Source organism: Primulina tabacum, chromosome 15 (genome assembly GCF_025594145.1).
Source record: "Primulina tabacum isolate GXHZ01 chromosome 15, ASM2559414v2, whole genome shotgun sequence".
NCBI lineage: Eukaryota > Viridiplantae > Streptophyta > Magnoliopsida > Lamiales > Gesneriaceae > Primulina > Primulina tabacum.
Window position 1 is genome coordinate 36,667,159 of NC_134564.1, and position 24,718 is coordinate 36,691,876.

The 24,718-nt window shown below is 33.7% G+C and overlaps 4 protein-coding genes across 8 annotated transcripts; 1 reads left to right on the top strand and 3 right to left on the bottom strand.

Annotated features, from left to right (window-relative positions):
• Positions 1-143: 143 nt before the first annotated feature.
• LOC142528042 (protein STRUBBELIG-RECEPTOR FAMILY 8-like) lies at positions 144-6,251 on the bottom strand. 2 transcript variants are annotated; one of them, XM_075633085.1, is made up of 16 exons: positions 5,931-6,251; positions 4,837-4,969; positions 4,655-4,726; positions 4,512-4,577; positions 4,344-4,415; positions 4,170-4,241; positions 3,578-3,649; positions 3,394-3,459; positions 3,220-3,285; positions 2,816-3,120; positions 2,195-2,442; positions 1,589-1,860; positions 1,359-1,494; positions 958-1,100; positions 691-847; positions 144-489 (listed from the first exon to the last, which is right to left on the bottom strand). In XM_075633085.1, exons 1-16 carry the CDS (start codon positions 6,043-6,045, stop codon positions 340-342), a joined length of 2,145 nt encoding a protein of 714 aa, XP_075489200.1. In that variant the 5' UTR covers positions 6,046-6,251; the 3' UTR covers positions 144-339. The 2 variants fall into 2 exon arrangements, with proteins under 2 accessions (XP_075489200.1, XP_075489199.1); XM_075633084.1 differs by having other exon boundaries at positions 2,195-2,451.
• Positions 6,252-8,375: 2,124 nt separating this feature from the next.
• LOC142527673 (uncharacterized) lies at positions 8,376-11,590 on the bottom strand. 4 transcript variants are annotated; one of them, XR_012815498.1, is made up of 7 exons: positions 11,235-11,590; positions 10,870-10,936; positions 10,188-10,234; positions 9,503-9,590; positions 9,220-9,353; positions 9,039-9,147; positions 8,376-8,669 (listed from the first exon to the last, which is right to left on the bottom strand). XR_012815498.1 is itself a non-coding variant. In XM_075632555.1 (7 exons), exons 1-7 carry the CDS (start codon positions 11,553-11,555, stop codon positions 8,589-8,591), a joined length of 837 nt encoding a protein of 278 aa, XP_075488670.1. In that variant the 5' UTR covers positions 11,556-11,590; the 3' UTR covers positions 8,376-8,588. The 4 variants fall into 4 exon arrangements, 2 of the variants coding, with proteins under 2 accessions (XP_075488670.1, XP_075488669.1); XR_012815499.1 differs by having other exon boundaries at positions 8,376-8,698; XM_075632555.1 differs by having other exon boundaries at positions 9,039-9,137.
• Positions 11,591-14,205: 2,615 nt separating this feature from the next.
• LOC142526155 (putative pectate lyase 2) lies at positions 14,206-15,675 on the top strand. Its single transcript, XM_075630410.1, has 4 exons — positions 14,206-14,889; positions 15,007-15,110; positions 15,202-15,340; positions 15,453-15,675. Exons 1-4 carry the CDS (start codon positions 14,206-14,208, stop codon positions 15,669-15,671), a joined length of 1,146 nt encoding a protein of 381 aa, XP_075486525.1. The 3' UTR covers positions 15,672-15,675.
• Positions 15,676-17,165: 1,490 nt separating this feature from the next.
• Positions 17,166-17,639, bottom strand: LOC142526156 (E3 ubiquitin-protein ligase RHA1B-like). Its single transcript, XM_075630411.1, has one exon. It carries the CDS (start codon positions 17,637-17,639, stop codon positions 17,166-17,168), a length of 474 nt encoding a protein of 157 aa, XP_075486526.1.
• Between the last annotated feature and the right edge of the window lie 7,079 nt (positions 17,640-24,718).

Consider the following 24,718-nt stretch of genomic DNA (forward strand, 5'->3'; position numbering starts at 1 on the left):
AAATCTCGTGAAATAGTGGGAAGCACTTCCATAAATAGTGCCGCGGCAAGCGTTATACAGCCTGTTTTTCGTTCATTAACTTCTGTCTTTATGCTTGAGATCATGCTTCCAACGTTCATTTTATTTTACTTGACAGCTGCTAATAGCCCAACATAAAATTATAATATGCATCCCAAATTTTACAAATGTATAGCAACAATTTTCTCACGCACAGTAAGCAACACAATTACATCTCTTGACAGCCCCTTATTATGTTCCTTTTCCCTGATTTTCCTTCCTTTGTGGCCTGTGGACCTTTGCACAATTTTCAAAAAAATTGCAAAGGATTTTGGATACATGCTACTGCAAGTCACCTGCTTCATGATCTGGATTCTTGAATGCAAAACCCGAATCCTCACTGGGTTGTCTCTTGACGATCACTGCCCTTTGCATCAACCGAACCAGGGCTTGCACGACTTCAGACATGGGAGGTCGAAATTCAGGCTCAGGCTGCATTGGATTTATTATTTAGTTTCAATTTCAAACTCTGAACACAGTGGCCTACTGTGCCAAGCCATAAGTCTAAGAGCAAAAGGCGATTTCAAAAGACTAATATATTAGGTGAGAGAGCATCTCATACTTGTGAACTATTTCTCAATTGCTAGTGAAATTGCTGAGACATCATCACATAATACTAGTGCGGGGCCTTACCTGAACACAGAGGGCAATGATGTCTGCAAAACGGCTCAAAGACTTGGCCGGATACATTCCATTTAAGACATGGTCAACCATCTTTGATAAAGCATCGATATCGTGGAGTTGAGGAGTGGCCCATCTCACAAGTGACTGTTCTGATCTCACTCTTAAACTGAAAATGGGGATGAATTTGAAGGATCATGGACAACAAAAGTTGATGTTCTGCTGGAATATTTTAGAATCACAGCTATAATAATCATATCATGTAAGCTCTCGTTTTACCTATCAAGCGGTTTCCGACCAGTCAGGAGCTCTAACATAACAACACCAAAACTGTAAACGTCGCTTTTTACAGTGTACATCCCGGATAAGGCAAACTCAGGTGCACTGTAGCCAAATGAACCAATCACTTGGGCCGATGAAACCTTTCAACATTGGGAGGAAATTTTATGTTATAAACCTTTTTTGCTCGCCAGTCAATAATTTCAAAGATGTTAGACCAATCAATGAGCAAGAGACCCAACCAAACAACCCATGCCTTTTCTAGTCCATCATGTAAGTGATTTTGACCTCTAAGATCTACAAAGAAAGACTCTATATACCAACAAACATCCCACAAGAATGTAACTAAATGAATAGCAGCAGCAGCCAACTTGATGTACAAATTTACAACATTGTTTTACCTGTCGTTCTGTGTTCGGAGTTAGAGAAGCTAATCCACAATCTGAAAGCTGGGGATTGAACTCATCGTCAAGTAAAATGTTTGCGGACTTCAAGTTTCTATGTACAACGGAAGGCAAACACACTTCGTGCAAGTACCTACCAAAAAGAGCTGAACTTTAAGATTCAAGCCAGAGAGAAGGAGAACATGTGAGTGCATGTGTGTTTAAAGTTCTTTCCATGCACAACATACTCCAAAGCCCGAGCAGTGCCAAGTGCTACTCTAACACGTGCATTCCATGTCAGCATTTTGCTCCTCTCATCAGCATAGTGCAGCATATCATGTAAGTTACTATTTCCAATATAATCATGAACCAGAAGACGTTGCCCGTGCTCTGCACAGTATCCTGCCAGTGCAACAATATTTGGATGCCTCAGACGTGACATATTAGAAATGGCTTCAAGAAAATTATCTTCTTCCTGCAGAGACAATGCTGCACTGTCTATCTTTTTTATGGCCATAATCTGAAAAAAGAACATGTAAAACATATGTAACATCGAAGCACAAGAATTTTAGGTCAATGACACACATACACATGCCACAATGTTAAATGTCATCAATATCATTTCAAATCAATAGCATCAGGGGCTAAAAAAATGCAAAGTTGGGTCATCAATTCCATGCATGATGTCAGCTAAAACCAAAAATTACAGTTTTTATTTAATTGAAATTTATAGACAGGTGGAAAAGCAAGGCAGAACATATCCATCAAATTGCGTTGCACTGATTGTATCACATTATTAGGTAAATTCACATGAAAATATTGTAAATGTTCTTCCCAAGAACAAGAGAAATTACCTTCCCATTGGGAAACTCTGCCCTATAGACACGACCAAGGGAACCTTCACCAATCAGATTTTCCTGACTAAAGCTATTAGTTGCAGTTTGAAGAGTGGCAACTGTAAAAGAAGTGGCTGTTATTGGGGACTTCACTCTTTTGACAGATCCATTTTTTCCCTGTAATCGTTCAATTGTCATGTTTTCCATTGCCGTGGGCTTCTGATCAGATACAGTGGCTGTTGGCTTCACACGGTGCTCTTGCATCTCTGTGTTCACTAGGGACCAAAAAGAGTGTGAGATGAATTGATAAAATGAGCATATACAAAAGGACAATAAACAGGAATCATGTCTACACTTGATAAAATTTATCAAATTTATATTTATTAAAGAATACAATGGTTCTATGTACTTCAGATTTTTGTTTAATATTAGTTACAAGAAATGATGCTTTCATATGCCAAAAGAGTCTGACATTAGTGCACAATGTCAGCAGCAGTTTTATACATGGATGGCATATTTTCATTAGGTGGTTTGAATTGCACGTGTTGTGTAAAAGAGCAGCGAAACACCATATAGTTGAATCCATATTAACAAATCAGACAGATTTATACAATGAATCACACTTAGAGGAGGTACTACCTTTATCAATGCCGGGAAGGGTTCCCACTGAGGTTCGTGCAGAAGTTTCCTTCTTGGATTCCCTTCGAAGGCAAAAAACTAGGGCAAGAAGCAACAAAATAGTTGCAGACAAAGATCCTACAACCAACCCCAATATGCTCCCTGTTGTAAACCCATTCTTCTTATTTCCATTTCGAGCATTAGATTCAGGTGTATGACCACTTTGAGGAGTGTGATTGCTCCCGTTGCCGGATCGACCTGGAGGAGGTGGGGTATATGGTGGAGGAGGAGGAGCAGGACCATTAGCAAACACATTTCCATCATATCTGATGTAAGACAAGTGTAGGATCAGAAATTTTTCCTAGAGCAAGAGCATTATGTCTACTATCTGATTAGTTCACTTCTAAAATAACTGCACAACTCACACAAAATTAGTGACCGAGTTTAGTTCCTGGGGTATCCAGCCACTAAAATTGTTGTTAGCAACGTTTCTGCAGATATCAGCAGAATGAGCAACTTATCAAAGCCATCAAGTTCATCCAATTTTCCTCGGATTTAGCAAATGAAATGATACTTGATATGCGGAGTGCAACACTTACAAATCGATTAAAGGCAGACCGACGAGAACATTGAGAGAACCAGTAAGTTTATTGTTCTGCACTCGACTGTGAAAATGAAGATAGGAAGATGTTGACATCATCAACAAACATGGAGGAGCAAAAAGAAAAAAGAGAACATGAAAACTGGGAAAAAACTCAAACAGGTCATAATTGCCATACTCACAGAGTTGAAAGATTGGTTAGAAAGCTGAAGGAAGGTGGGAGATCTCCAGTAAAATTATTGAATGAAATGTCCCTGAAATTGCATCGCATTATTTATATACTTCCAAAATGAACAGATCCTGAAACAGCTAGTGGTAGTCCAGCACCGAACACAGATGGGCAGGATACTTTTTATACTGAAAATGTTTGTTCCTGCTTCTAATTATAACAAATCTTTGTTTTAACATTGACTGCAAAGAGCACGTCTGTTTGTAACAAATGAACCAGAACTTATGAGTAGAGCCACTATCGTGAATCATGGGTGCAATAATTGGTAAATCAAATATGTACAAAGATAATAACCTCACAATTTAAGTATGCTAAAACAAATAATACAAGTACTTTAAAAGCTCAGAAACAACAAAAACTGATTTAAGGGTACAAGACATGAGAAGAGACAAAGTCAAAGAAGATTTACATTTCTATGAATGAGAAAGATCAGAATATTTTGTATAATGATCGAGCGAAATTTCAAATGAACATAAAGAAATAGATGGAGATTAAAGCATGGACCAATATTAACGAACTGGTATTCAGAGATATAACTGACTTACAAGTTTGCTAGAGCAGAATGATTGGCAAACATATCTCCAACTCCCTGAGACAAAATATTTCTGCTAACATTCCTATACCATAAATAACAGGTTTTAGGCATTAAAATAACCAGGGACATATGGCTCACACTATAAGAAATGTCAAATATGAGTCAGAAAAACAATGCCACTTACAGGTAAGTAAGTGAGGTCATACTAGAAAGAGAATAAGGAAGATTCCCGCTTATGATGTTGTTTGCAAGGTTTCTGCCACAAGATAGAACAAGCATTAGTAAAAACTGATGATGGAAATCAAGTATTAGCGACTACAAAAAGTTGAGTCCTTGTAAGATATCAAATTACAGGCTTGTCAGGTTTGGTGGTAGCTGATACGGAATTGAATCATGGATACTATTGCCACTCAAATCCCTGCAACCAAAGAGTGAAAGCTTGAGATGAAGAGCATCGGTAATATTTTATTCACATAAGTTAGAGAGCTCTCATACAATGACTTTACTGACACAAGGTTATTGAGCAAGTATCCCATTGTTCCGCTCAGTCCCAACCCAGACATTTGCCTATTCCAAATCAAGAAAAGTATGTCATTAATCCTAAAATTCAAACAGATTAATGACTCAAAAGACATGTCATACCAGAGAGACAATAAATCTGGGACATTAAAACTCACAAAGACACTACAGAAGAACCTTGGCAGATAACTCCCTTCCACAACTCTCCACAGGGATCACCGCCACTGTATCTCCATCCTGTTAGCTGCCAAGGACTATTCAATGAAGTGTACAAAATTTGAAGCCCTTGTACTGCATAGAGGCAGGACAGACCAGGTCAAACAAATTTAAATCCACATTAGCTGAACACAATCAATGGCAACCAATCCATACTGGATTTATATCTTCATGTTTGTGTATGCAGATCCTAAACAAGGTGATACACACGATGACTATACATAAAACATAACTGGCCCCATTGGTATGATGGGAATAAATCAAAACTCTGCTTTTCATGCAGTGATCCCAATGTGTAACCATTTTTTATTGTCAAACACAGCAAAAGGAAGAAAAAAACTCAGTTATTTCTGTTTTCCAGACAGATTCCCTGTAACACGACTCTGATAATGTAGTTAGACTCGTGGAGCAGGACGCACAAGCAGAAACTCAATTATCCAGCAATACCAAGCTAAAAACATGAAACAACTACACAATAGATATTCCCGAGTCAAATTCCTTTTGTCCACGGGATACGAATATCCATAATGATTTTAAAAATGTAAAATTGAAAGATAATGATTTCTTCCAACCTATCTTAGGGCTGATTAAAACTCAGTTTGGATACTAAAACACGAACAAATTACACACCAACACACACATTTTCGATAGATTATCCGTCCACACATCAACATCCTACAGAATTAGGACGTCCATTTTTTCAAAAAATTCATTGATGTTTCATTTTCTTGGAATCCTGAGCTCATTTAAACACTTTTGAAAGATTACATCACGAAATCCTAAAGTTTTCCCCAGACTCGCAAGCATATTATTTCCAACCAGAAACCTTAGCATTCTCCTCTCGCACACATTGGTAGCACCAACTCAACGCACCAAAAAGTGAAAACCTTTGATTAAAAAAAAAAAGCGAAAAACCTCAGGTTTCTAAAGAGGTAACACGAGCTAATTAGCGAAGTCACCACATTTTACATCAACTCTCGAAGGTTCACCTCAGCCACATATTTTGTAAGAAACAGAAAACATCTTAAAGCTTCACCATCATTGGGATCGGTAGTAGCATCAACCGGAACACCGAAGCTCAAGATCACCGCCGCCCAGATTACCAGAAGGCGAGTGAGGAACAGAGAAGATATTGCCACCGCTTTCTCCATTATCAGAATGTACAGCGCGTCACATTTGTGATAACTAAACAGTCAATGGCGGAGAGCAGCGCAGAATGCGCCGGAAGAGGTGGAGGTGCTATCACCTGTGGCAGGTTTCACAATCGTCAGCTGCACTCATCTGAGATTCACACAGATAGCTTCACTCATGAAGACACAGAAAACGTAAGGTATCCTTCTACTCTAAAAATAAATGGAAAACACGGTTAAATAAAGTGATTGGGGTCAAAATTGGAAGAACATGCAACTTTCCGATGATCTTATACATTTATTAAAAAAAAAGACCTCATTACTTGCACTTGGAAACCGAGAGTGCAGGTGAAAATGCTGAAATGACTAGCTTGTCCTCACCTGGCCAAATACGGGCCACTTGGGGAGAACACTTTTTAATTAGACTCTTGATTTGGAATGCGTTTCCTGTGATGTTTTTTGTTAGTGGAGAAAAGTTTTCTATTGTGACAAAAAGCAAATGAAATTTTGTAGTTAGTCTTCACTTTTTTCAGTTTCCATCATTATTAATTCAGTTCATTTTGAGTTTATATTAAAGTCGAATGATGCCAAGGAAATTAGAGATTTCCCAGAATTCATCAGTTTCGTTCAAGAAATTCTTTGATCTTTCAGAATGAATATTGCTTCTGCTTCATCCCAACTTTTGTACTATTAAAACAAAATCTTGACGGCAAATGCATCCCTTACTTGAATTGCAATTTATTTTGCTTATTACTTGTTATGGGCAATCTTGTTATATAAACAAAATCAAGTTAGGTATATATTGTTGATTTTATAAATAGACACAGGATAATATATTTGAAACGTATAAATATAAATATAAAATATAAAAACACGTGAATATATTAATATTATATTATTAATTAAAAGTCTCAGGTTTATGATTTGTGAGTTGTGACAGCAGATTGTCCACGCATCCATTGGTTATGTCAATTGTTATTTATTATATCGTAGTCTGCGCCATATTTACTGATTTGGGTCTTGATGTTTCCTTCCCACCCCCCGCCTCTTGCAGTAATGTGTGTACCTACGTTTCTTTTGAATGCCACCTCTGCCTCACTTGTTTTACAGCGTCTCTCTACAAATACTACAACATGTGCAACCACCAGAAGTTGGCATGTCCAACCACGATAACTTTACGTTAGATTGCAATGTTGTTGTTAAAATATTAAATTTTTTATTATATTTAAAATTATATAATTAAAATATACAAACTTACAGAAAAAATACATTAAATAAATAAATTTTTTTTAAGAAATAAAAAGTGTGCATACAACACTTCGCCGCGCGGAGAGAACTGCATGGATCCCACTTGCGAAAAGCAATTTTAGCATGATTTCTCCGCCCTTTGAGGGATGAGAATTGAAGTAGATTGTTAGGATTTTCTCATCTATTGTACATGGTCTTAAGATATTATAAGCATTTTTTTCTTTGATTGTTAAGGAAATTGGACCACATAAGTACAATTAGTTTATTAATAACACATACCTGGTTAGTTTGATTTTATCCGACATTGATTATGTGGTGAGAACCATAATCAACCACATAATCAATGTTAGGATATGGAGACAGACGGATAAGATGGTGCCATTATCTCGTAATAAATTTGGTTTTATTGTATCATAGTATCAATTAATAGCAGTATACATTTACGACACAATTTATATCTCTCGTTTACACTAAATTCCATTTTCCAATAGCACAACCGAAATGGTTTAGATTAATCAATTATTTTTAATGTTACGTTTGATTTTACCTGATTTATTTTTTTTTATAACGATAGAACTTAAAGCGGCTATATTTTGGTTGACATTCAGTAAATTCTTGAACTAAAAGAGTAGTCTGCAAACTACGTTAGTCAAGTAAGTCGTACTTGAATATATCATGTGTGACAGACTAACCCGAAAAAATATTGGTATGAAGAATCAAATTCTTAACCATGAATCCAACGCTCACCTTGATCAAGTTGAACGTTGACGCACATATTTAGGAAAATATACGACGTTATTTCCATAATATATTGTTTGCGATAATATATGGTTCACTCTCAAATGTCTGTCCAAATCGGCCACCGAGATCTGTCTATAGCCCAAATATCCCAAGTTATCTTGAATCGGACATTGTTACTCATTTTAACAGTAGGATACATGTTCCATTGAATTGTGTTTGTACAAATACTAAGTTTATGGGTCATCAAATCTCCATCAGCTTAGGTATGGTAATTATTACCAGAGGATGAAGAAATTTATTACTCAAATCCTCTCATGGTTCGAAATGATTACCAGGTTTAATAGTTATAAAAATACCTGAAGTGCAGCATAAAATTGCAAGTCATTGCAAACAATAATTACATGTGTAGTTGCATACATTACCAAAGACAATTAGCACTGCAGAGGAGTACAACATTGGCAACAACCATGAAAAAATTGAATCATGTCCTTGAGAAATAATAGTTGAAAATTTAGCCCTAAATAGCAGAAATCAATAAGGGTTTATTTCTTGATCTTGATAAAGAGCTGGCAAAACTAGTTTGACAGTTTCTTAGGATACTCCCTTGCTCCAAATATGGTAGATCCAATTCTAACATTTGTACTGCCCATCTCAATCTGCAATCATGCCCGGAGTAAATTATCAGCTGCACAAGTTATTCATAGAAGAAATTTAGAGCTTAGCAACTGTTATCCGGATACTTAACGACGTGCTGAAATTTAGAGGGTTTACAAAGATCATGCAGGAGAAAGAAGCAAAATGGGGGGCAAACCTTTTTATAGGCTTCTCCAAGATTTGGAAATGGGGATTTCAGTGGCGGTGTGCAAGACATTGTTTAGATTGTGGATATTTACACATCAAGAAACATATTTTTGAATTAAAGAAATTTGATTGGTGAACCTCCAAAGGTTACATATCACACATGTTGTCAATTATTTAAACTAGTAAAGCACCTCAAGAAGTAGCAGAATTGCAGAAATACTCACAGCCATCTCAAAGTCTCCAGACATGCCCATCGAGAGCTCACATTGCTCTTCTGCCATCCCAAGTACCTCGCAAACCTCACTTCTACAGTTTGCTAATGTCTGAAACCAACTAAAGTCATAAGATAAGGCAAATTTAACCTTTCATGTAGCACATCAAAAGTATTTAAGCAGACATTCCGACCTTAAAATTCTCTGGGGTAGATGTATAATCTGGCATCCCAATTGTCATGAGACCACAAAATTCAAGGTTCGGACAGTTCAGCCTAACATGTTTGGCAAGCTCAACACAACCAGAAGGTTCAACCCCAGATTTAGCTACAGAGAATACAGGGAAAAAGGTTTAAAATCATCCACCTCACTTTTCCATAGAGTACGCCTATGTCAAGTTCAATGACTGTGACTGTATATTCAAAATCACAAGAACCACTGAACCACATAAAAGTAGACATATTTACGTTACCCACATTCTTCACCGCTTGTATTTACTTGGACCAGTACTTTCAAAGGTTTTCTTCCAATGTTACCAACCACACGGTCAAGGTGATTCGCAATCTACATGAAGCAAGGAGAAGATTGGGCAACCAACAAGATATTTAATATCCATTTTAATAGTAAGGACATCACATACAAAACCACTGAGCAAATAAATACACAGAAATTAAAAGTGATTAGCAGGGAATCCATCTGGACATCAAAATAATTGGAAATTCCCATTTATGCTGACAAACATAACACTTGGCGGCTCTTGCAAAATCTGGTTTAAGCTTCAACTCTGGTATACAATTCAGGAAAGAAATTTTATTGGTACAATAAATAGGTTCCATAAAGCCACTATCCCAAAAAGTTATATTGCATTCAAGATCTTTACAAAACAAGCCAACTTAAGACAGGAAGAATCAGGGCACTTTCAATGGACATCATCGTATGAAGACTTTTTTAACATAACAATACCTAAAAGAAGCTGAAGTTAGAAGTAACTACACCCCAGAATAAAAATCACATCAAGGTACATAAGCATGAAACCATAGGGTGCAATTGTGACAGTTCTTCAAGAATTCCACGTGTCAAATTCTACCTCAAACTATATGGTACCAAACATTTACAAGGGTCTCATTTCGGCACAAAATATACAAGATAATATTTGTTCACCTTCTCATCATCAACAGTCTCCACCATGGAAAGGTTTGGAACACCATCTGCCAGTCAGAAGCATTGACACATATCAAAATAGTAAACCACACATGAAAATTTATTAAATTACACATATTTGTTGATCACCATGCAATGACTAAACAGAGCAAATATTTTCAAGTGTACATATAATCTGCAGTTCAATCAGTGATTTATCACTTCTCTGGCACAACTTTTCATATTATGCCATATACTTTAAACCATAAATTTAGAATTACAGAGTCCATTCACGAAGCTAAAAGGAAGACGAATCATCATTTCCATCATTTCTGTTCAAACAAGAATATATTTTAAAAACACATGCAACAATTTTAGTATCACTGATGAAAAAAAAGACAACCACCTACAGGAAAGGTTCTATGCAGCTAATTGTCATTAAACAAGGCCCGGCATTTTACCACAAAATCATGCCATATTCACACTCAAGAAACTGTATCAAGTATCAAGATTTTAATGTTTCACCAAAAAAGCCTCAACAAAACATCATACAAACTCGCTTTTCATGGTAATAAGCTGAGTTCGAAACTTAGAAACTGTCAGTAAATATCCTAAACCAACCAATTAGTGGATGTCTACCCTTGTGAGTGTGATGATCGAGTATACGAAGGGGGGTTAAAGAGGTAGATGATTCCAAACTTACTTAGAAGAGGTTTCGCTTTATTGCTCTGCAAATTCCCAATGAAATGCCACTCTATATCATCAGGAAGCTGCAATTTACCACAAAATGAAAGATAACTCATGGTTTCATAACAGAGATACATATTAAAGTGTTAACCAATCAATAAAACTTAAGAAACCTAGAATCCACGGGATGCTAGACGTTCGTAATGGCTAAAGTTGCTACCTTTTGCCCAGGCAACAATCAATAAGCAACAAAAACATGCTACCTTTTTGCCCAAACAAAAATCAAACAGTAACAAAAAAAAATACTGTAAATAACTATCTAATAAATTCCACATGGAACTACTATTCTGCATCACAGAGAAAAAGACATCAATTTTGGACCTGAGGAGCTTTCTCTATGAGTTCTTGGACATAGTTTTCGCCAAAGTGGCGGTGGCCGGCGTCATACACTTGGCGGATGAGGGGTACCGGTTTAGTCTTGCTCACTGCTACAACTCGGATACGATCAGATGCACGGCCGGAAAGATCTGCTGTCTTGTTAACCCGCTGGAGGACCGATCTTAGCGCCGCCGCAGCCACGCATTCAGCAGAGGAACTCGCCGCCATGTCTAATCCTGGAGATGAGGATGATGCTTGCTTGGATGGTGTCGCTGTATAAGAATCCCGACTCGGCGGTCTCTCCTCTGCATTTGTGTTGGTCATATTTTCTTGGTTTATTTCAGCGTTTTCTTCCTCAAAACGTGATTTTCTATTTTTTAAAAGTATGTAATATATTATGAATAAAAATAAATTCTCACTTAAAAAATTAAGTATTTTTTACTTTAAAAATAGGAAACTATTTTGTTCTTGTCTTGTACGATTTAAAGTTTTTTGTGGAATTAAAAAATATAGAGATCTTCAATCTTAATTTTTATGGCTTGTACGATTTAAAGTTTTTTGTGGAATTAAAAAATATAGAGATCTTCAATCTTAATTTTTACAGTGATATTCAAAATAAATTTTTCTGAAGTTTTAAAAACGAATGTATTCAAATATAAATTTCAAAACTTTAAAAAAAATCTAGACTCTTATAAAACTCTCTACATACAACCTTGAAGCAATAAGTACAAGTGTAAAAAATAAATAAAAAAATTGTCCATTCTCTATCCTGAATATTTGTGTGGACTCTTATATTTGCTCCCTCCATCTCCCTTGACGTTTCCCTTTAGTCTGAATTAGTGCTTTCTGGTACATATGTAAGCGTTACTCTTTCAGATCCTTGTTAGATCTTTCTTGAACTTCACTATGTATGGGAGGAAGAAAAATCGAAAATGCTTTGTTCATTTTTGGGTTTTCTTTAAAAATTTCTGATAATCGATAAAATTCAAAGTGGGTGTTTGATTTGACTAATGTATATGGTGTCTGAGATTTTCTTGAATTTTTGTCTTCTGCTGAAAAGCTTAATTGGTTGAATTTTGAAATTTGTGTATTTGTTTCGAAGATTTGATTGAAAGAAAGGCTTACCACTTGATTAATTGCTTTAATATGGCAAAAATTATCCATGTTCGATCTCTAGTTCAAGAAATCAATCAAAAATTTAAAAAAAAAATGACACAATTATGATATATAAAATCAATATAATTTTATGAAAAAATTTACTAATGTTTATAAAATCTTGTAAAATAAATCTACCAGTGTACAAGAAAATCTTTCAAAACTTTACGTGATTCAACAAAAGTCAATGAAATCTATCGGTTTTATAAAAATTTATCGTTTAAAAAAGTTATTAAATCTCAACGATGAATAAACTCATGTACTTGTCAAGTTTGAGATTCTACACGGTGTCGTTTGAATTCTTGTGAATCGATCCATGAGCTTTTTATTTATATATTTCAATAAAATTGTCTTAATCATTAACGTATCGATTTAATATTGTTTATAATACAAAGAATATGTTACTTCTTTTTTTTATCGTTTTAATTAAATATGAAATAGGGTTTGAGGTCAAACTAAAAAATTTAAAATATTGGAAAAAAATTTAAGACCTCGACTTACGCCTCCTAATCTTTCCAACTCCAATTATTAAACACGAACAAATTAACCTCGTGCAGTTTATGCAAATTACCCAAAATTCCATTTGGTATCTCAATATGAGATTTTCCCCGATGCAAAATTCTTGGAAAGTATTTCATTACTTTTAGTGTGATGGGTTTTTAGTATGGTTTTGGCATATTTACATTCTAAAAAACTTATATTTAAAGATATATTAACAAATTAAAGTGGTTTCTAGATCACACTTTTTGTCCCGTTCAGCCCATACTATAGTTAAATTAAATGTCTATGATATAAATCGCTTACATTAATCTAGCTTAGAATATATTTCATCTTCCACCAAATTTATTTTTTTAAAATTAATGAATTGATTAATACTTTGTTGCCCTTGTATTTAATTTACCTAAACTAAGGTCATACCGTTGACAATGTAGGACAATATACAAGTGAACTTATGCCATATATATGAGTTAGTGTATGATACAATATTCTCCATATTTTAATATCATTAGATAATGTGAATTACTCACATTTTTATGGAATTTGACATATTTGTTAATAATTCAAGCATTAACATATGACCGCATCATAAGAAGAGAAATACTCTAGATTTAGATCTTTTGCAACTGTCATTTTCAAAATATCGAATATATTTTTATCTGGTTAAGATTTGATCAATCTGTTCTTTCCATATTTTAATTTCAAAAATAAACAAACCAAAGTCATTGGAGACTTTAAATTGGTTTGTTCCTTCAATAAAACTATATTCGAATTTCAATTTTAAGAATTTATATGGAGAAAACCGCATTTTTAAAATTTTGCGATTTTACAACATATATTTTTTTCTTTAACGTGATGCTAACGGTTTGTAGTGTTACATTAGACTACCAACAAAAAAAGATTAAAAATTGTAAAAATAGATGATTAATTAAAATGAAATTTGACAATAGATAGACCAAAATCACAAAAACCTAACAATGCATTAAGTTAGCTCAATTTCAAAATCTTTAAAGAAGAAAGCATGAATCCCCCCAAAGAAATAATATTGTCTTGTAATGAATTAAAGTACGGCCGTCAAATACTTCCCCATCTTCTCCAATTTTAGTGGACCGGGTCTAAACTCGAAAGTCAAAACACTAGCTCCCCCTCGTGCCATCACGTTTAATATCCACCAAACACCATCTTAAATTACCCAACGAAATTTTTTAAAGAAATAAGTCCAACTTATTATTACAACGTGGATGCCACCTTTTAGACAAGATATGTGCATATAAATATGATGACACATTTTGTTCCTCCAAACTCAACCGCAGAATCCAATATGGCCGCCCCATCTTCTCTTCCACTAACCCTAACCCTAATTATAGCTTGCATCAACTTATCACCATCACTAGCTAAGGATGACCACACCACCAAAATCTTAAATCCAATAGACTCGTGCTGGAGGAGTCAGTCCAACTGGGCCACAAATCGTCATGCCTTGGCTGATTGCGCAGTTGGGTTTGGTAAAAATGCCATTGGAGGAAAATATGGCGCCATTTATGTCGTCACAGATCCATCAGACGACCCAGTCAACCCTAAACCCGGCACCCTTCGATACGGTGTGATCCAAGCTAAACCGTTGTGGATTGTTTTTGGTAGAAGCATGGTTATTACACTGAAAAACGAACTCATGATTAATAGCTACAAAACGATAGATGGAAGAGGGGCTAAAGTGGAGATTGCTTATGGGCCATGCATCACTATCCAGCATGTTAGCCATGTGATCATACATGGGATCGGTATTCATGATTGCAAACCTGGAAAATCGGGCATAGTTCGTGATAGCCCAACCCATGCTGGAAAACGTCGTGGATCTGACGGGGACGGGATTGACTTATTCGATTCATCTGATATTTGGATCGATCATTGTTATCTTGCTCGTTGTTATGATGGATTAATTGATGTAATTCATGCATCGACTGGAATCACCATTTCTAACAACTTCTTCTCTAACCATGACAAAGTAAGTATTGATCAAAATATTTTCTTGTGAAATCATGTTTTAATTAATTAGCGGCAACTAAATCATAATTAACTCGAATCGGAATCGCCATAAATTAATATTGTCCCGTCTTGGCAGGTTATGTTATTCGGGCATGACGATAACAACGTAGAAGACAAAGCAATAAGAGTGACAGTAGCATTTAACCATTTTGGCCCGGGATTAGTTCAAAGAATGCCGAGGTACGCATGTATATGCAAATATATATCATCATCTTTAACTATGGTCTTTGTGTGCATGAATTTAACAGATTACTTTAACGTAAATGAGCAGGGTTAGGCTAGGTTACGCGCATGTGGCTAATAATAGATACGATCAATGGGAGATGTATGCCATCGGCGGAAGCGCAAATCCATCCATTTTCAGTGAGGGAAACTACTTCATGGCGCCTAATAACCGCGACCTGAAACAAGTAAATAGCTAAATATTATGCTTAAAATTCTTCGGAGATATATTCAATAGTTAATATTTTTGTAAATTGTTTGGCTATTCTGATTAGCTATTATTAATTATTATTAAAACAGGTTACAAAGAGAGAGGTGAAGAGTGGCTGGACGGGCTGGAAATGGAGATCATCCAAGGACAAATTCATGAACGGCGCATACTTCGTTCCATCTGGACATGGAAGCATTTCCACCGGCTACACCTATGAGCAGTCGTTTCAAGTGGCCGATGGATCCATGGCGCTGGCTCTAACATCCGACGCAGGCCCATTGACCTGCGCTGCCTATAAACCATGTTGATTACTCGTTATTTTAACTTCTCTCTATATTTCTGTAGATAATACTTCAGCAGAGCTCCCACATATTAACTGTACAAAGTTAATCTGCGAGGTGCAGGCAGACGTTAATCTAAGTGATTATCGTGACCTTTGTAATATTTTTTTTGACATTTCCAATATCGAGATTCCATTTACGTCGAATGCGGAACAAGCTAGACGATAATGTTCAAGTTTTAACATGATTGGATTTCGTTATATACTATTTGGATTTTGAGTCAAGTGCTCTTAAATTAAATAGCGATTTGAAAAGTGATCTACATATATATATATTTTGAAACTTTCCTGGTGATGCTAATTGAATCATTTGCGCTAATTAGCGATAGATGTAATGAATTCAAAATTTATCATGGAAATATTAAATTGGAGATCGTGATAGACATGAGTTTCGATATGGTTCCGATCGAATTTATTAGTGCAAAATATAAAATAAAAACCCTCGACCCCGTTTAAATAGTGAAATTGATTTCACTAGAGTTCGACCTTGGTAAAATGTTAAAGTTAACTAGATCAATTAATCCGGCAATATTGTAACCGGTATATCAGGAATGATCGTTTGATACTTTATATATTCATATTTTTAGCCTCACATGATGAGTGTCCAAGTTGATGGAATAGGTGAACGTTTCACCAATTCTCCCCCTACACATTGTTGCAACCATAATAATGCTCCATTATTACTATTTTATTCCGAAAATAATTTTAGGTGCAGTATGAAGTTGCATATAATTAATCTCTTGATAATTTATCTTATCATATCTTATGTTTACTTAGTCATATTATTTATCTATACACTAATTATTTATCTTAAATCAATGAAATCGTTATTTATTTATCTTCCATCGATTAAATCATTGAATTTAAATTAAAATGTTACCTTTAATGAATAATATTATTAAAATTTTATTAATTATTAAAAAGATAAAATAATAATTTATCATCTTATATCAAATTTAATCAATCAAATCGAAAAAAACTATTATTTATCAATCAAATCACGTACTATATTAACTATCATTATTTACTCCATATTATTATCTTGTCTTTAATTTCAACCGATACATCATAGTTTAAAAAAAAAAAAAAATGAGAGAGAGATCGGAAGGAGGGCATTTCCCCCAGACATGTTTAACCAAGGAAATATGAATTAATTTTTTATAAAAATTAAACAAGACTGCTTCTGTTCTATTTTGCTGGCCGCAAGAGCCTCCCCTGAAAGAAGTTGAATATATTACAGCACAAGTCAAAGCCATAAACAAATGTATAAACTTGAATAACCACTATTTAATTGCTTTGAATGTATAAAAATAAGGATAAAGTTTGACTAAAATAAGCAACAAATTCCATTGTGTTGTTAAAGACGACAAGAAGAAAATGTTCCCCAGCCTATAGATAAGGCATATATTGTGATCTGCACATCACAATATAAGCCTAAAACAAGCTAGCTAGCTAGTAAACGCTAGCAATAAAGATCATTGGGCAAAACACAAACAGCAGAATCCCACATTTTGCATGGCGATGAACGAGTCTGCAACACCAGGGACCTGCACAGAGGGCAGGTGAATTGACATCTGTCCAGCCATTTCTCCATGCAATCGACGTGAAACACATGCCCACATTTTGGCAAATGGTTTACCAAATCCTCCGCCTCAAATTCCATCAAGCAGATTGAGCACATTTGTTCATTCTCCACAACTGTCTCTCCTCCGTTTTTGTTGCGAATTCCCGAACCTTGAAACTGCGATACCGGAAGATCAAGCTCCCACAATGGAGTTTCTTGAAAACGGTTGTTCTCGTGATGATCATGTGGGTTTAAAAGGAATCTGAAAAGCCTGATAACAGACTGCGTTACATGGAGGAATGGGATCCACATGCAAGTGAATAAGATGAAGGTGTAATTGCACATATTGGATTCTGCAAACAAGCAAATCATTTTCTTAGAAGGAAAAAAATTCGGGGCTTCTTTTCTTTTTATGGTGCTGTGTATAAGAAGGATAGGAGAGGAGAGCAGCTTCACTTTATACACTTTGAAGTCAACTGCGATTTATTGGGTTTTTATTTATAATTTAATGTTTTTCCTTAACTTTTGACTTTTGGAGGGTGTGAGGACCTGTAATATTAAACAATTAATATATATAATCTAATCTAAATAAATAAATAAATAAAGTCAAGAACGAAAACTAAAATGTAACATGTTATATATGAATCTTTTATTAATTTATATTACAACAAAGATATTACAAATAAGTAAAACAAAATCAAAACATAAAGTTAATATTGAAATGAGAATATCTTATTTTATGAACTTGATATCTCATATATATTTATATACATTACTATATTAATTATTCAAATCAATACACTGATAAATGAAAATTTCTTAAAATTACGAGGTGCTGATTGCACTCTATTTTATGTCATGCATACTCCATTACACACACACACACACACACAATTAATTTATATACCAAATGATTGTTAATAACAATAAATCACTTAATCTATGATGATTAATTAATAGTAATGTTATAATAATTTATCAAAAGTCAATATAAATATGCCTACAGAGTGCGTACGTGGATTGGAAATCCACAAAGGCCGGGATACAGATTAGTGTAGGGGTGGGGGAAGGTCGGCGCCGACCCCACATTCTCGCCGGGTCTCTCTCCTTCTCTCAATCTTATTAAAAATATCATAACAGTATCTCCTCTGCTTTGCTAAGTGCATTTAACTGAACAAACTGAAAGTAGACTTTGACATTTATAATATTTTTCAAATTGTTCATTTAGTCTTATCTTATGGTAGTAATGTTTTATATAATATACTTTTTTATTACGTGAGAATTCATAATAGTTATTTTTCAATTTGCATTTGTTAAACTTCAGTTTAATGATTGTATGTAATCTACGTTTATCAGGTAAATCATACTTAGAAAAATCACGTGTGCATAAATAATATTTGATGAGCTCAAAAACTTTAGTGAGTCGTATTAATACATTCTGAATCATACGATTCAAGTGGTTTAACCAGTATTTCGAGGTTGGATTTAATAATTATAAATTTTGAAAACTAAATTCATTTACGATGTTTAAATACATACAATTTTATTATCAATCCTACCCCATGATTAATCTGGGTTGGTATGTCTGGTGAGAAGTTAGTTAAAGTTGACCGACCACGTGGAATACTGAGAGATATACAGGATTTGCGGAGCCGCGCAATCTATAAAATTATTGTTAATTAATAATACTCAGGGATTGTGATTAAGCAGTAACTGTAGAAACTTGTTGGCATATGATGTTGGACACAAAACCACTATTCCCCTACCATTTTTCTTATTTTTCAATTGAGTTATATTCAAATTTCTCATGCGCTAATAACTATTAACTATACTATATTATCAAATTCGAATGAAAATAATTGTAATGATCGTGGTTGTAGATTGGTCTAATATGAGTTTCGGTTCATACCCATATACAATTATTGATTATGTGTCGTTAAGTTAGTTCATCATGAGCCATAGTTCATGCACCGTAACTCATTTGGTATCGATACTTAGGAATCTAGGTACTTAAGTTTGGAGGTCCTACGTTCGAGTGTTGAGAGACGCGAAAAAAACCACTTTCCAATTGTCAGATATTCTATGAGTGACGGTACGTGAGCATGAACTATGACTCATGTTAGACCAACCTACTGCTCATGACCAATAATTATACATAAATATGGGTTGATGCTCATCTTGGATTAGCCTACGGCTCGTTATCGTCACAACATCTCAAAAGTTTAAAAATATTGATATCCCATGAATGAGCCCATCCAAATCGAGCCCACACCGGATCATGGGCCCCGACCCATCTCTAGCCAAGGTAGAAGGCCCATGATAGGCCCATGTATTCTCCTATAAATAACTAGGTGTGAGTGTGCAACTCATTCATATTCAATATATTAATTTTCAGCAAACACCCTTAGCTGCTCCCCTTTATATCCTCAGTCTCTGACTTGAGCATTGGAAGGGCTACGCCGGAACACCCTCTTTGCCCATTTCCCTTCTAATGGTCTTATTCGTGATTTCAGGCTTATGGAAATTTCGAAACATGCGTCTGGACTAGTGACACTTGCTGGAACCGGATCCTAAATTTTTCGTGAGTATCAAATATATAGTTATACATAATGGTTTATAAGTTTATTTTACATAAGTGAGATTTTTCTTTCGTATAAAGCCGCGGTTCGAGTTGGCGTTGTGTGATATTAACGGCCCCTAAAATGTATTATTTCAAAAAATTAATTTTTTTTTAATTTTTTCTATATGAAAAACAAAACCAACGACTCATAAGCCCATTATAAAAATACAATATATAATAAAGTAGTGGCGCGCAATTTACATCTGCCGCTGTATAATGATCCAGATCATTATATGAGGCCCAACTATGTGTTGACGTAAGTCCATTACAATCTCCAATGCTCAGGAAATGGTATCGGGTAATATTCGTTCTTTGGTGGTCTCGATCATCCACGGCCAAACAGGGAGTAGCGATAATAAAGGTCAATATCTTTTGAGATTATCCTTCTCTACTTATCCACAATTAGTCTTGTTTTCCCAGTCAAGTTTGAAACTCTAAACTAATGACAGCAACCTTTTTTCACAAGAAAAAAATCTGCTAATCATTATTTGTAATTCGATGATTTTTTTTCTAAAAAAAAATTGCACAGCTATAATATAATTTTTACCAAATACATATAGATTTTTATACTGCCGATATATCCATTATTTTCATCGGAATTTTTTAATCAACATTTGAAACCAATTCATTTCCCATAAAGTCAATTTTCGTTTTCTAGAAGAAGAGAAGTTCATCTGAAACCAAGAAAAAAGTATTCATTTTGAAAATAAATAGCTCACACAAACCTCCAACACATACAAAGTCTGATTTTCTAATGGATTAATTATTTTTGAAGCAAAAATCTGTGTGAGACTGGTTTCACGGGTCGTATTTTGTGAGAAAAATCTCTTTTTTAGGTCATCCATGAAAAAATATTATTTTTTATGCTAAGAGCATTACTTTTTATTGTTAATATCGGTAGGGTTGATCCGTCTCACAGATAAAGATTCATGAGACCGTCTCACAAGATACCTACTGTTACTTTGAATATCTTAATCACAATCGAATACTTTCAACATAATCAACAAATTCATAATTATATTCTTAATTACTTGCCCATATAGTTTTTACTATATACGTAACATCAGCTTGGTTTCACCAAAAATGTTCAGAAGTTTGCTTAATTTGATTTAGACATATACATAATAGGATATGCATGCTTCCAAATCCTGCTCTAATTTTATATTTTATTTTTATTAAAATCCTAATCAAAATTTCAACGTTAATGAACACTCTTCCTTTCCCATTAAAGCTTCTTCTAATTGTAAATTAATTGTGCTTTTATATTAACTAAACTAAATAAACTTATATTAATCTCTTGTTATTCTTCTTCATCCTCATGCGCAAATGCTTCGGTCTAGTGCAATGAAGATCGAGAATAATAAAGCTAGATATTTAATTTTTTATTATTATTTTAGATAATATTCGATAAAGCGACGTGGGCGTTTCGGTGCAATGTGTGAAATTAATTACTTGTGTTGACAAATTCGAAGATAATATTCTTACACGATTCATGATAATACTTTCACAAATTTCAAACCTAACTCTTCCCTCAATTTATTTAGCAATAATAATAATTTATTGGGATCTAATGAACCAATCCGCGTTCATACATTGTCATGCAAATATAAATCAATTAAAGATTAGGTAAATGTAAACTTCTTATTCGCTGTTTCTTAGAATCTGGCCTGAACATTGGTTTGACTAGCTTAATCAAAATATCATTCAAATTGCTTGTCAAACCATTTCTGTAAAAGATAAAAGGTCCAAAATTGTAATTTTTCTTTGTCTTAATTATATAGACTTTTTTCGTTTATTCCAAATATAATTATATAATTCATGTTTTTAGATTTAGTAGATTTTTTTTTTTCTTTTTACCAAAATATATCTCTATTAATTAAGTTTTTTTGGAAAATGTGCAAATATTTTTTTAATGAATTAAATTATGACATGATAGGAAGTTTGTTTGTAAATTTATTTTTCCGCTGATTTTCTTCCCTATAAAAAATAAACAAATTTATATATTTGAGACCAAAAAAAGTATACAACATGTGTTCGAATTAGCATTTATTTCATTGTTTAATTTGCTGGTGGGCAATACTGGTAAAAATAGGGGTTGTAAACAAAATGAATCGAACTGAATACTAGTAAAAATTTATGACTTGAATCCGATTGAATTAAGAACATTCGAGTTCGAGTTCGAGTTCGATTCGAAGCTCGAAAATATTCTATATATTTTTTTACTCGACTTCGGTTGGATATGAAGTTTGAATTTGAGTTCGGCTTGATCAAAATGTTCGAACTTGTATTGAGTTTGTTAAACTCAAAAACTCACGAACCAACTCAATTCGTTTATAGTCTTCAATAAAGCTGAAGATTTCACTCCAATGGTAAAAACTGCACGATGAAATGAAAATTCAAATTAAAAGACAACTAACAATCAAAGTTGAAAAGGCCAAGTATCGAGGTCATAAAGGTGGAGTCTTTGAAATTAGAGATTTGTCACGTTGAACTTTATGTTTTTGGTAGGAAAATTACTTTCTAGCATACGAGTTTTGACTAAACATCAAATTTGGCTACAGGAACTTCTTCATTTTCTTTAACCAAAAAAGAAAAAAAGCAAAAGAAAAAAGTATAGGACAATATCGGACATTTTGTATCTTTTCATTTCTTTTATTTAACCCATCGTTCCGAAGCATGTTATATTGTCTAAATATTTCTTTCAAATTAAAGATAAAAAAAATCATTTAACTGTCTGCATTATAATTTTTTTTTTTCATAATTCATTTTTTTTATTCGAGAATGTTTTAGAAACCATGTCCATAATTCAATTTTGGATGAAATTAACTAAAGTTTCTAAAAAAAACTTAAATATTCTAATTATAATTTTAATAAAAACCAAGTCTGACTCATGAAGTATTTAATTTGAATAGGTGAGCTGTGTTTATATTTAATTGTAGTGGTCCAATCACCTAACAAATCAAATTTTCTACGTGATGGAAGCAAACCACGTGGGTGTAGATGTTTGTGGTCAACACGAATTGATCTCAGTCAACTTTAGTTTTTGTCTGATTTCGTTGTCTTCTTTAATTTGATTGGATTATACCGCCGCTTTGTTGACCTTCCATTCAATCTGTAGATTCCACGTAATTGCTCCTGCATTAAGAAAAAAAACTTTCTCGCCTTTTATTTTAATCTTAAATCTCCAAAAATTGAGTTTTTTTTAAATAGAATATTTTATTACATACTAAATAATCCGAGATTACAGAAGAGCTTATACGCAATAGATAAAAATTATTATACTCGGTATGTTTTCTTTACAAAAGTCAAAAATTTGTATAAGACGGTCTCACGAGTCGTATTTTGTGAGACAAATCTTTTATTTGGGTCATCAATGAAAAATTATTATTTTTTATGCTAAGAGTATTACTTTTTATTGTGAATATCGGTAGCGTTGACCCGTCTCATCGATAAAGATTCGTGAGATCGTCTCACAAGAGACATATTCTTGTCAAAATACATGAAAAGTAAACATACATACATACATACATATATATATATATATATATATATATATATATATTACAGAATCAAAAATTAAAACTAAGGACTAATTTAATATAGAAGGAATATGAATTTAACCAGTAGTAGAATAATTTATAAATAATATCAAAAATAAACTAAGATGTTTATTTTATTTTTTTGGGGGGTAGTAAACTTTTGAAATAATTTATGACATATTCTGCTGACATCATATTAAAATTTTAATAATTACCATGTGGAGAAAATGAATCAGATGAAATATACCAAAAAAAAGTTAAAAATATGAAGGAAAATCATTTTTTCAGAAGAAATAATTACATAGATTTTTCTTTGAAAAATAGAAACTTATTTAAAAGCTACAACCATGAACCACCCCTACTCATTCAAGATTTATAATTTAATAGAAAACAATGGAATTAAATAATCATATTTCACGAAATTAAATAAATAGACACTAGCGATGCATGGTATTATTATATAAATATTGTGTGATTGAGAACTGAAAGGTTTTATTAAATATTTGCTATGGAAGCAACACAGGCAGATAAGGAAAAAAATCGTCTCTGTCAATTGTTGTAGTGAGTTTTAATTCGTGTGATTGTTTTAAACACATTAAATTAGACACTTAAAAATTCGACGTGAGAGAGTTTTTTTTTAAAAAATTCAATTATCGGAGTTTATGCAACTCTACAATTACCATAATATATATATATATATATATATATTTTGAATATATATCACACACACATAATACATGTATATAATATAATATTTATAAAGGAGTTGAGAATTTGTTGCAGCGGACAATTTGTCGGGTAGGCCACCTTGTGTTTACATGCATGTATTTGAATTATCGAATCAGCCGGCGGCACGAGAAAGTATATTTCCATGCACAACTTTAATTTCTTTTTTCTTCCAAAAGTAAAAGCTTCGTTGATTACTTGGGAAAACACGTTTTCGATTAAAATTTATTTTATCAAAGACAAACAAATCTCCTATTTATATTAATTTTTTGCCCATTGTTCTCTTTTAGATGATATATAGTGTATTTAAAATCACGATTAAAAAATTATAATATTGGATTCACTGTTTCTAAATACTTGTAAAAACTGTAAACCTGCCCGTGTTTTTTTTATCTAGTTTTTTAAATTTTACGCGAATGATATATTTGTGAAGGGAATATTTTTCCCAAGAATAAATAAAAGCAGTTCAATTGTCGAGTTTTTGGTCATGAACGGTGTAAATATTGAAAATTGGCAAGTTACGTGTTCATTTTAATATTCTCGAGAGAGAAGAAAAAAAATAGATA